Source organism: Micropterus salmoides, unplaced genomic scaffold, assembly GCF_014851395.1.
Source record: "Micropterus salmoides isolate LMB-PRFRI ecotype aquatic unplaced genomic scaffold, ASM1485139v1 Ms_hic_scaffold_8, whole genome shotgun sequence".
NCBI lineage: Eukaryota > Metazoa > Chordata > Actinopteri > Centrarchiformes > Centrarchidae > Micropterus > Micropterus salmoides.
Window position 1 is genome coordinate 864297 of NW_024044570.1, and position 12726 is coordinate 877022.

The 12726-nt window shown below is 44.2% G+C and overlaps 1 protein-coding gene across 2 annotated transcripts; it reads left to right on the top strand.

The window, feature by feature from the left end:
• The first annotated feature begins 468 nt into the window (after nt 1-468).
• Nucleotides 469-12338, top strand: dus2 (dihydrouridine synthase 2). 2 transcript variants are annotated; one of them, XM_038706551.1, is made up of 16 exons: nt 469-541; nt 1189-1368; nt 1452-1497; nt 1598-1689; nt 1792-1835; nt 5115-5175; nt 5250-5297; nt 5417-5482; nt 5681-5751; nt 5829-5915; nt 7129-7297; nt 7381-7502; nt 7585-7725; nt 8719-8806; nt 11262-11335; nt 11515-12338. In XM_038706551.1, the coding sequence occupies exons 2-16, from the start codon at nt 1249-1251 to the stop codon at nt 11783-11785; spliced, it is 1500 nt and encodes a 499-aa protein (XP_038562479.1). In that variant the 5' UTR covers nt 469-541; nt 1189-1248; the 3' UTR covers nt 11786-12338. The 2 variants fall into 2 exon arrangements, with proteins under 2 accessions (XP_038562479.1, XP_038562480.1); XM_038706552.1 differs by having other exon boundaries at nt 523-541; nt 1231-1368.
• Nucleotides 12339-12726: the final 388 nt, after the last annotated feature.

Genomic DNA, 12726 nt, shown 5'->3' on the forward strand with positions numbered 1-12726 from the left:
GATGATATAATTTGCACTTGAATAACTTTATGTATTACATCACTTGTTTTTAGTAAATGTTTTTAAAAAATTGTTTTTTGGACCTACATTGAGTGCCACTGAATCACTTTTGGTGCACATTTCAAAATTTAACGTGTTGTTGAAATAAGTTTATAGGCATAATTTTTATTTTACTTGTTTAAAGACAAACAAAAATGAGTACTTTGTAATTTAATAATTAATGCATGAAAGGGTTAATTTACTTGTTAATTTTAAATCTGAAAATGTTTTGGTGAAGTAAACGTTGTTTTTAAGTTCTCATTTAAGGTTTTTCACTGGACTTGAACTACTTAGATTTACACTTTTAAAGGTCTTGAAAAAGAAAAAAAAAGAAACTTTTGAGTTGTTCTGTTGTTCTAGATGAACTGGCTCTATGTGAGGTGCTGATCTACACTATCAGTGATCTACATGGTGACGTAGAAGTCTAAACAGGAAGTGCAGACAGCACGCGTTTCTGTCCCCACATGACCGCACGTTACAGCTACTGTCACCATAAATGCCGGTGAGTTTATTTAATTCAGAGTTAGACAGATTATAGATAAACGCGTGTGTCAACACAAGCGTGTCTACAATCTGAATGACTGTTTATTGTAGCTAACGGCACGTCGAAGCAGAGAGTGTAGAATGTTAGCATAGCATAGCCCTGATTGATGCGTTCAACCAAACTACATTCAGAAATGTCGCAGTTTAAAAGATGCGTACTTGTTGGTCAGAGAACGGACTTGCCAGAGTATGAATTTTATCTAATTAAAAAATCTTTATCGCTCTCTAGTTTCTTCGGTTTACGTTTGATTAGTTAATTTCAATTTCATGTCTGTAAACTCTTTATTTATTTCAACTCTTACCGGTGGAGAAAGCCAGATTCATTTGCTGACCTGTAGGAGTAGCTGGAGACAGAAGCGGTACAAAAAGTTAATGGTATTTGTTATATATGTGGCATGGTGATGTTATTGTTTGCCGCCTCGAAGAATAAAATACACAAATTCAGGTCTGAAGTTGAATGTGTTCAGTTGTCTTTTACTTGGGCCAGAACCGACACCACATTAAATCAGCTGATTTTTTTAACAGAGTTTCGCGTGTGGTGAAAACGAGGCTTCCCGCGGTAAACGAACCCAGAACTGTCGATAACTTAAATCCCAGTGTTTACAGGTGAGCGTCTGGATGACTGGTGCCCGTCTGCGTTGTTGACAGGACGACTGAGCCGCCAGGATGGCAGCAGGCAGGCTGAGCTTCAGAAACATCACCGCCCTGGCTCCGATGGTCCGGGTGGGGACTCTGCCCATGAGGCTGCTGGCTCTGGACTACGGGGCTGATGTGGTTTACTGTGAGGTGAGGATGGAGGCTTTGACAGAGGAAAATAAATCAGACATCAGTGTTTAAAAGTGTTGTTAACTGTTTGCTGTCTCTTGCAGGAGTTGATCGACATCAAAATGGCCCAGTGTCAGAGGGTGGTGAACGGTAAGAGTCTGTTCACACTCACACCGGAGGCTGAAGATCCAGACCGACACGGGACAAAGGCAACAACACACACCTCATGTTTGTTTTTTAATTGTGTCAGACGTGCTGGAGACGGTGGATTTTGTGGCTCCAGATGATCGAGTGATGTTCAGGACCTGTGACAGGGAGAAGGGCCGAGTCGTCTTCCAGATGGTGAGACGGGAAACAGTTTGGACCGGACAGCGTGAACGTTTTCCTCCCATGTTTTCATTCGCAGAGCCCTGAGTCTTCTCTTCTTTTTTTGTTGTTTTTCAGGGAACCGCTGACCCAGACAGAGCGCTGAGCGTGGCCCGGCTTGTGTGAGTCTCTGACCCTTTAATTCCCTGCTAATGACACAATATGAACGTAGTTTCAGAGTGAACACCATACGTACAAGATAAGTACGTAGCGTGACATTAAGACACAGGCTGAAAATCTGTTTTGGGATAAAGGATAATTTGGATATTTTTAAACCTGGACCCTATTTTCACGTATTTTGGTGAGGAAATGACTCGTTGGTACAAAAAGATTTCAGATCTGTACATTAGATGCTTCAGCCAGCAGCAACATATTCCTGCGGGGCAACTGCGCCCGTCAAAATGACGTCCACAAAAAGCGCTTCTTGTTGCCACAGGCTCAGACTGTTACCGCAGTGACATCATCGTGGAAAGGATCCCTATGGGGGACTACAGGGGCCCCCTCGTTGGTTTTAACAGGAAACTGAAGTCTCGCTCAGGGACAGTTATGGTGGCGATGGAGCAGTGGATAAGACGCTTGCCTCTGGTGTCCCTGAGTAAGACATTTAACCCGTAGCTGCGTGTGACCTCCAACATGTACAGCAATCGTAGGTCAATTTGGATAAAAGTGTCACTTTGTGTTGTGGTGGGACATAAAGGCGTGAAGATACAAGTGCGTCACGAGACCTGACGATGGTCAAAAACAACATGAGAAGATTTTGAACAATATTTCTAAGAAATATGAAATGCTGAGATATGAGTTGGGTTCTTCCCCAGAAGATTTAGAGTTTTAAACACTTAATTTCCTGCATTCTGGAGACATTTTCTGCTTCATTTCACCGTGGAAATGTCTTTACTTATATAAAGAGAGTTGGCAGGTGACAATTCATGAATATAAAATATAACAGATAAGCAGATTTGTTTCTCCTATATTTAATTCACGCTCTGAAAACTCGAGAGAGGCGAGTTGTTGCCGGACGACAAAACACGAGTCAGAGTTGGAGAGAGGAGTTTGTTGTGTTGGAGTACATCAAGTCTCACCTGCAGGTCCTTTACTTACAGAAATAGGGCTGAACGATGAATCCTTTTCAAATGGAAATCACGATTTGAAAGAACGCGATTAGCTAATCGTGAAGACGGCGATTAAAATGTAGGTTAATTATACATCTGACTCGTTTTAAACAGTCATGCAGTTACAAATTAAGTCCGTTGTCGTCCTTTGTGACCGACCTGGGCCTTGTTTCAGGAAGCAGGTTCAACAAACTCTGAGCTGTCAAACTCCAAGTTTTCGGTTTCAGAAAGGCCGATCGGAATAAGTCAATGGAGCTCCGATGCTACGATTCACCACGGCAGCGGCTAAATAAAGGCAGAGCCTTTTAATCGGGTGGAGCTAGAAATATGAACACTTGCCAACGCAGACCATGATAGGCTCTAAAACGCAGGATTGATACGTTAACAATATCAGGCTCCATTTTATACAGCGCTGCTCATTCATCATTTACCAGACTGGAGTTTCCTTAATGAATAATTCTCCTGCAGCCTGTTTTAAACAGCTACAGTCCTGTTTATTCAGCTGGAGCCTGACGGGACTAAACGCCGGTGGCAATAACTGAAGATGAAAATATTAATGGAACAGATTAGACACAGTTTAGGCTCCTCATGGACCTGTGATTGGAAAGCCACAGTCCGCCTCAGTAGGTCTATTAATGATTTCTTTGTAATGTAAAATGTGTCTAGCTTCAAACTGACTGTGAAGTTTTAGACGTCTATGTTACATTAATAAAATCTTGCTCATTTCGTATTTTATTAAATGCTGTCAAAACACATTCAGACGATCAGCAGAGAATGAAAAACTCACTTTTAAACTACATGTATTAGTTTCAGCTGCACCACAGTCATCCTCACTCAGAGATATTCACATCATATCCAGCTGATAACTACGACAGGAATGTTCAGTCAGTGCGACTACAAGATGAAAGGTCACTGTTCATTGATCAGTTTTATACAGATTAGTAATTTAAACAGTGAATACTGCAGCACTGTAGCACACAATAAGTGTTTTTGTGCCAACCTGACAGCTGCAGAAATGTCCACAGAGTCACTGAGTTATTAAGAAGGACAGTGTAGCTTATAGATTTTATTCTGTGCTGAGGATAAGTTTACAATGTCCAGAGATAACTCTCTGTCCAAACATCGATGACAGACTGATCATAAAAGCATCATGTTTGGGTAAAGAAAAAAACTAACAGCCTATTTAACCGTGATTTTGATGTTTCTAAAGACGTAATTGCGTTCATATATGTGCTATGATATCGACAGTCTGAATGAGGAAATGTCAGAAGGTCATTTCAGGATCTGCAGGAGGGGAGGAGTCAGAGAGAATCTCAGCGTTAGTTGACGTAAACCTCGTCCCGAGCAGGTCAGGTTCACGGCGTAAGTTGCCGGGGTTACAGACCTAGACTTTGATTTGTTCAGATTTTTGTGCTTCTACCAAGGTTAAGTAGCTACGGAGTTAAATTGTTTCTGTACGACCAGTTTGTCTCTGCCGTTCTGCGTCTGGTTCATCTTCTCTGTGCTGCTTGATGCGGCTTCCGTCATAAATAGACTGGCAGTGAATATCAACTTTAGCTAAACTAAAAAGTTTTAAAAAACACAAATCGAATCGTAACGGCAATATCTGGCAGAAAAATCGCAGTTAATTTTTTCCCTCAAATCGTTCAGACCTTCTTCGTGCATAACAAACTCCTTTATTGTCGTTCAGATTATACAACAGCAGAGTGAAATAGTGTTTCTCCAAGCTCTATGTGCAAATATAAACATTAAAAGGCAAATACACGTAGCACAACAACAAATAGACAACATAAAAAACATTATACAGTGTTGGATTATTGCACAGAGTAACAGTAAATAAAATTCTCACAAGATTTCAGAGTGAGAACTGTCCTAAAGCGAGACTTCAGTTTCCTGTTAAAACAAAGTCGGTCACCAGGAGTCCGTCGCGGCGACCCTTTGTGATGTCGACCTGCTGTAACAGTCTGAGGCAGAAAGCTGGTGCATTTTCCCTGAAGGAATATTTTGCAGCCGGTTCAGCTGCCGGCTGAAGCGTTTACTGCACGGATTCAAAACTTTGTACCTTCTAGTCATTTCAACACCAACAGATGTGAAGAATACAGAAATGATCCTTTAACATTTAAATATGAAAGAAGAATTATGCTCAAAGTACGAACTCACTCGCAGAGTCTAAAAGAATATGACTATAAAAATATAATAAAATGAATAATAATGAATAATCTGCAGCGGTGAACGGGCCATCTTGTATCCCATGATGCATTGCTGAATCTGGTTAATGTTGTTGTCGCTCAGGGAGAAGGATGTGGCTGCTATCGACGTGAATATGGGCTGCCCCAAAGAATACTCCACCAAGGTGAGTTTCCTGTCTGTGACCAACCTGCTGCTGCTCTGACCTTTGACCTCTGGCTGACCTCTGACCTCTTGCAGGGCGGGATGGGAGCAGCTCTTCTGTCGGATCCTGACAAGATCGAGGCGGTGAGTACTTCAACCGGACGACAAGTGTGTCAGCTGAGCGGCAGTAACCTGATAACCAACCACCTCTTTACATTTATATCAACAAAAAGACGACGGATTAACTGTGAAAATATCTGTAGATCCTCAAGAAGCTGGTCACAGGAGTTTCCATACCCGTCACCTGTAAAATCCGAATCCTGCCTTCGGTAAGATCGTTTGTTTTCTGTTTCTATCCTTGCTGCTTTAAATATCTCTTCCTCTTGATGTTATTCAGAATCCGCCTGTAGTCATGAAATGTGTCTCACTCTCCCCATCAGGGTTGTTGTGATTGTTGTTAGCAGATTTATCACGCGTCTCGCAGTAACATCTGCTGTACCTGGTGTCGTGTTCTTCACTGCTTTCAGGTGGAGGAGACGGTCAGTCTGGTCCAGAGGATTGAGAAGACCGGCGTCGCTGCTGTCGCTGTTCACGGCAGGTAAACCGCTTACAGTTTACGCAGCAGCACCGCTGGAGAATCACATGGAGTCACCGTTTGGCATTTCTGTTGTTCAGGTTGAAGGACGAGCGTCCCAGACACCCCGTCCACTGCGATTACATTCAGGCCGTCGCTCAGGCGGTTTCCATCCCCGTCATCGCCAAGTAAGCCTCAACACCTGCTCCTCCGTCTTTTTGCTCCAACAGGTGTCAGACTTGAAAAGTGTCTGTGACCACAGGTAAGACCTTTATTTTATTCTCAGATAAGGATTATCAAAACAAGTTCATCGGATTAAAACAGTCAGCGCGGGCATGCGGTTCTGCAATGACACTCGTTTTGTCTTGTTATAAACCCAGCACACCTAATCCTTTACAGCGGAGCCCCCCTCCCTCCCTGAAGGCCCAGACCCCAGTTAGCTTGAGCCAATATGTCGGGGTAATAAATGCTGCATCGTGTTAATAATCGTGAGTTTTGCCTAGTCGAGCCGCCCTATTCTCAAGGTTCTATGTCTTGACCTGGTTCTACAGTTTCAAGCAGGGACTGTTTAGAAAACCCGTGTATTCAGCACGCTGAGGAGTTTTGTTCCTTTAAAATTAAATCTAACAGATCTGTCTAGCCGTCCTGGAAGAGGGATCCCTCCTGGGTTCAACAACGGAGATGATGGTACAGATTGTAAAGCCCTCTGAGGCAAAGCTGTGATCTCGGGCTGTTTAAGTTGACCAGAGAAAAAGAAATGTAATTTGTGACAAAACCTGAATTTGCTCATCTGCTTTTTACTCCTCTTTATAACAAAGCTAAGTTATTTGTGGAGATTACTTAAACCTGCAGTGGAGACGTTGTCTCCCCCTTCTGGTAGTGAGAGTAACTACACAAACACTGTCGACGCCCGCTCATGACGTGCAAAAACAGAGACTTTTCCACATTTCTGGGCAATAAACAGCCACACAGACGACTCCAAAGAGCAGTAACGTGACTTCCTGTCTGCCCTCACAGCTACACCAGTAATTATCCACGTTTGTCCTCGCCGTCCTTCGCTGTCTGTCTGACTGTAATCCCTCCTCTGAACGCAGCTTTTCTCTTTATCTCGAGCGTCAGAAACATTTTCTTGGCTGCATACAACACAACGCTGCCGAAGCCTATTTACATCAAAATAAACTTAAACAACCAGACACATTTTCTCCAGTCGACCTATTTCTACTTTTTCCACAGCAGTGCCGGATCCTGCAGCTCTGGGTTGCTCCCCCTTCAGCTCTGGCGAACTAATCATCACTAGCTGGCGTAAAACTGCAGATTTAAAAACTTGTGTATACTGCGAGTACAGAGAGATTTATCTGGCGGTGAGAAGCCTAATCTGCGTTGTAATGGTCTCTCCTGCAGCGGAGGCTCTCTGGATCTGGTGAAGACAAACGCCGACGTCGAGGAGTTCAGGAAGGCGACGGGCGCCTCGTCGGTCATGTTGGCCCGCGCCGCCATGTGGAACGCATCAGTGTTCAGCAACCGGGGGCCGCTGCCTTTAGAGAAGGTCATGGAGGACTACCTCAAATATGTGAGTTTCTGTAGTTCTGCTTCTCAGCGGGGGAAACCTTGGCTGCCCGATGACTGACGCTGTTCCCGGTTGTGTTTTCTCAGGCGATCCGATACGACAACCACGTGTTCAACTCAAAGTACTGCCTGTGTCAGATGCTGAGAGACAAGGTGGAGTCTCCTCTGGGGAAGCAGGTGCAGGCGGCTCAGACCAACGCTGAGATCAGGTATTAAACCAGAGGGGACGCGGCCGACTGTGTGACGTCAGGCGTCGGCGATGCAATGTGACGTGGTGTGAATGTGTTGCAGCGAGGCGTACGGGCTGCGGGAGCTGTACCGGCAGACCCAGGAGCGGCTGCAGGCCAGGAGGGCCGCCCTGCAGAGCGGCTGCCAGCCGGACCCACTCGTAATGGACGGAGACGTCACCACCATGGCTGTCAAGTTTGAGCGGTCAGTAAACAAGCTCGGTCAAAATAATGAGTAAAATAAAAAGTGGGCCTCAGTCTCGCATCCCAGCGTTTGTGCCGCCGCACGACTTGATTTAAAAGGATGTTCTGAACGGTGATGTGTTCGCATTAGCATCTAACATCCAGGATCAGAAACAGCTTTACTGACTTTTTACACATTTGCCTCGGTGACGGGACGGTAGCGAGAGACCGATATGAATTAGAGCTGCAACCATTAATCGATTAGTTTTCAACTGTAAGTGAAAATTCTCTGATTCCAGCTTCTTAAATGTGAATATTTTTGGTTTCTTTCCTCCTTTATGACTGTGAACTGAATATATTTGGGTCGTGGACAAAACAAGACATTTGAGGTCATCTTGAGTTTTGGGAAACGCTGAACAACATTTTAAACTCTCTGACATTTTATAGACCAAACTACTAATCAGTTAATCGAGCAAATAATTGACGGGTTATCTAACAATGAAAAGAATAATTAGTTGCAGCCCTAATATAAAAATTAATGTGTCTAAATTGGTGATTTACTAAAACTTTATTTATCTGTCTAAAGTTCAGTACCATGCAGCAGCTTTTCCACCTGCACAAACGAAGATTTGTTAGCATGTAAATCTGTTCCCATCAGAGAGAGACACAGGAGTGGATTTCCACTCATAAAAATACTCCCATCAGAAAATAGCACCTTTTCCCCCGTCCCATCCCAGGATTCCCCGAATCATTTCAGCCTCTGGTGTTAATTTCTTTTTAAAAATAGAAATGTGTGCCTCACGGATGAATTTTGTTATTTAAAGAAATTTGCCTCCCAGTTCGCTCGGCAGGATGAATTTAGCGTGTGTGTCACAATCTGATGTCATCATGTTAGCGTTCATCTGAAAAGCTATCGTTGTAAATCTGCTAAATGTGTCACCCGATGAGTATTTGTTACTAAACAGACATTTTTCAGGAGAGGTTTGATGATCTCGACTTGTTTTTGTGGGTTTAGGAGAGAGTATCCAGCTCACATCACGCCAAAGATGTTCCTGCTGGAGTGGAGCCGCAAGGAGAAGCTGGAGCAGCCGCTTTACGAGACGGTAAGAAAGTTAATTAAACCTGCGCAGTGAACTTCTGCGGAGTCTGATGCCGGGGCTGATCCTCGGGCTGATGCCGGGGCTGATGCTTTGCGGCAGTCTGATTTATATTTACTTTGATTTGATAGATAACTGTACTGGCTGTCGAGCTTCACCTGAGCAGGAAATTAATTATTTCTAACAGAACTTGTGACCACAAAACAAACCCACAAATGCTCCAGAGAATCAGAGGGAACGTGTTTCCCAGGTTTTTATGCATTTATGTTTTGATGTTATAATTCCTACGGTGCAGCGTGGCTCCGTGTTTGAGCCTTGATTGATTTGTACAAATAGTGCATCAATGTGACAAAGATGTAAGAAACACATGACGCGCAGATTATTCTGCCAACAGAAAGCCGTCCAGCTTTTAACCTGACTGCACATTTCAGGATAAAGCCACATTTCAGATAGATGAATGATCCAATACTGATATCAGATACTGACTCAAATATCTGCCGTGGGTATCGGTGACAAGTTCTATGGAGGGTCAGTAAAGGTAGAGTTTCACTGGGCGAGCCGCCCAGACACGTTACAAGACATGGATGCGGTGGATATTTACAAGCGCTGACCAGGTAAAGTAACAGTGAACACACGAGTGCAGATCTCATTCAGTACCACGCTGGTTTTGATCTCTTTATACCCCACATCAGAGGTCACTAATTGATGGACCGCGGTCCGGATCCAGACCCAGCCTCTCCGGACCCCCGACCTACAGTCGATTTATTATGGAGAATTGCAACCTCGTGACGGAGCGTTTGTTTTATTTACTGTCCTGGTTTAGCGTCTCAGGAAACTCAGACCAACGCCATGTGTTCCAATCGTCTCATGTGATGCTGCTCAGCCAATCAAATCTGTGCGTTCCAAAAAGCATCGCGAGTGAGATCCACAGTAGGGCTGGACGGTTTGGACCAGAAAGTCCTATCCCGTACTGTTAGGCAGATAAAATACATATCGGTATTTAAAAACAGAACTGGACTTTTCCTCCTACGATTCCGTTCACAGCAGCAGCTGCGCTGAATGTTTGAGCCTTTCAAAACAAAACCAACATGTTGCATGTAAACGCTCCGTATTTGTATGGCGCCTTACTAGTATTTTCGACCTCTCAAAGCGCTTTGACACTACATCGCTTTCACCATTCACACACTGGTGGAACAGCCGCCAGGGGCAATTCAGGGTTCAGTATCTTGCCCAAGGACACTTCGACACGCCGCCTGGAGGAGCCGGAGATCGAACCGCCGACCTTCCGATTAACGCTTTTCCTCCTGAGCCACAGTCGCCCCTGCACGGTAGCGAACGAATAACATCTGACTGGTGTGTTCACTGTCGCTTCACCTGGTCCGTGCATCTAAAATATCCACTGTTTCACGACTTGTAACGTAAAGACTCTGTTTCTCTGAAAAATGCTACACTGTGTCGCAGAGGGAGGGGCGGGGCTGCGTGCAGAGGGAGGGGAGGGGCGGGGCTGCGTGCAGAGGGAGGGGCGGGGCGGGGCTGCGCGCAGAGGGAGGGGCTTTACAGAAACATATTAATTAACTCAACATCAAATTAAATCGGTATAAACAGTATTGTCTAATTTTATATCTCTTTTGAAATGATATGGATACTTTATACCGGCCAGCCCTAATACACAGAGGAAGAGAGGAGGCGAAAGAGAAAAGAGGCTTTTAATCAAGAACGTACAGATTCTTTCCTGAACATTCTTCCCACAGGCAGCTGAAACCCAGAATGTCTTATTTGATCTCAGACTGTCAGGATTATTAAAAGCGTCGCTACGAGATGAAGCACAAGTCTTTAGAGCAAACGTACCCACTCAGATCTGAAGCGAGGGAACAGAAAATCCAGTCCCAGCTGGCAGGACGAGCCACAGCTCCCGTTTCTCTCTGAGCAGGAGAAAGTAGGAAAGTGGGCATGAAGGAGGAATTAAAGGTGCTCATCTGTTAAGATGTGTTGAGCGTTTATTATAAAATTGGTTGGCACTACACTTCAGTCACTTCAAGCTGCACTTTATATTTCTGAAATGAAACGCTTTATTTTCAGATCCATTTAAAAACAAATCTCATGTATTTTTTCAAATGCAGCCTTTAATTTACTTAAATTTAGAATTTATTATTTACTTATTTATTCTCCCTCCAGTTTGATTTGAATTGTTGGAATATTATTTGGTTTGACAGTCAGTTGTTGACTAGAAACATGTTGATACAAACATACGTTAAGGTTCTGAATGATAACTCAAGTTATGAAGTTCCCGAGCTTTGCTTCGGGAAATATTCTCTAACTGGACCTCTTTGAATTGAAAACCCCTGCGCTGCGTCATTAACAAGCGCGCAGCTGCTGCCGATGCCTGTCAGACATTCAGGCTCTGTCGAGTCTCTCAAACTGCCACCGGAGCAGCTGTGAACAGCGTGTGTTGTGTTTTCAGGTGCAGCGCTCGCAGGATCGAGCCTTCCAGTCCGTGGTGACGGTAGCGGAGAAGAAATACAGATCTTCACTGTGGTCGGTACACCCAAACACGTTTCTTCCTCTCGCTGACGTAACGCATGCCCAGCCAAACCCTGACCTGAACCGTCACGACTGCATGCCTTCATTTATATTTTAATTCATTCAACCCTAAAAAGCGTCTCCGCCGCGGGGACCTCAGCTTCAATCATGTCAAGTCTTCTTGTCATTTTCAGGGAGAAGTCGAAGAAATTTGCAGAGCAAGCGGCCGCCGTCGTCTGTCTGCGAGTTCTGGGAATACCGGAGGGTCGTATCGGCGAGGAAGACTCCGGCCTCGTCTGCAAGAGGAAGAGGGAGGGGAAGATGAACGGCGCCACGGAGGAAGAGGGGAGCAACAAACGTCACGAAGCCGACATCCAACAGGAAACGGCCAGCGCAAAGACCGCCGCGGCGGGCAACGGTGACCATCGCAAACCGGACACGCCTCCGGAGCAGCAGGAGGGTTAACGAACAGTTAAAAAACTTCTCTTTTAGTTTAAGCAGGAGGAGAAGAAGCTTCTCCAGCGACTGACGGACGCTTGTAAGAACCAGACGTACAGATCTGAAGCAGCTTGTTTGCGCCAAACATCAGTTCATTTATTTTCTGTCCGTACCCTGATTATTTTCTGTCAAACACGAATCTGTTGTAAAGTTTTATTTCTTTCAATGGTTCAGAATCGTTTTTACACGTTCAAACTGGGATCTGCACGGTGCAAATACAGTCTTCCCCGCCGCCAGAGAGGAGAGCGTCTTTATTATTATTATTGGGATAAAGTCCACATTTTAAACCTGTTAACTGAAGAGGTTCAGATGTGTATTGCAGCCAGTAGGGGGCAGTGCTGAACCTTCATTAAGGTTTTATAGTTTTAAGATATTTCAGAGAAACACTATTAATTTTAACCTCGGTGCCTTTTACGGGATTTTCTTTTCAACATGATTTCGGGTGGGCCTTAAACGCATCATTTGTCCTTTACTCTCTGTCCAACATGTCCTGCAGTTGGATTAAACGAGTTAAACAGTATTTGTCTTCATCACCCTCCACTGAAGTACATATATGGTGCCGTATTTTTCTATCTCTGCTTGTATCCACCAAGTTTTAACCTGAAACATCCTCCAGAAACTATTAGTTTCATCTTCGTGTCAAAGGTTCGGACTGTTATTTAAAAAAGTCTTTTCTACAATGAAAAGACAAAAAAACTAGTAATGAACTTGGCCTACAAAGCAATAACAGACAGTGTAGCTGCAGCCTGATGCAGATAAAACACAAAGAGCCCAAGTGTTGCGTTTAGGTGACACATTTCATGATGAACAGGGTCAAAAAAATAACGCCGGCTCTCCCTTTAATTTAAAAGCAGCCTCTGGTCTTGTGATTAAAAAGTCTTTAAGTCCTGAATTGAACCTGAGAGGAG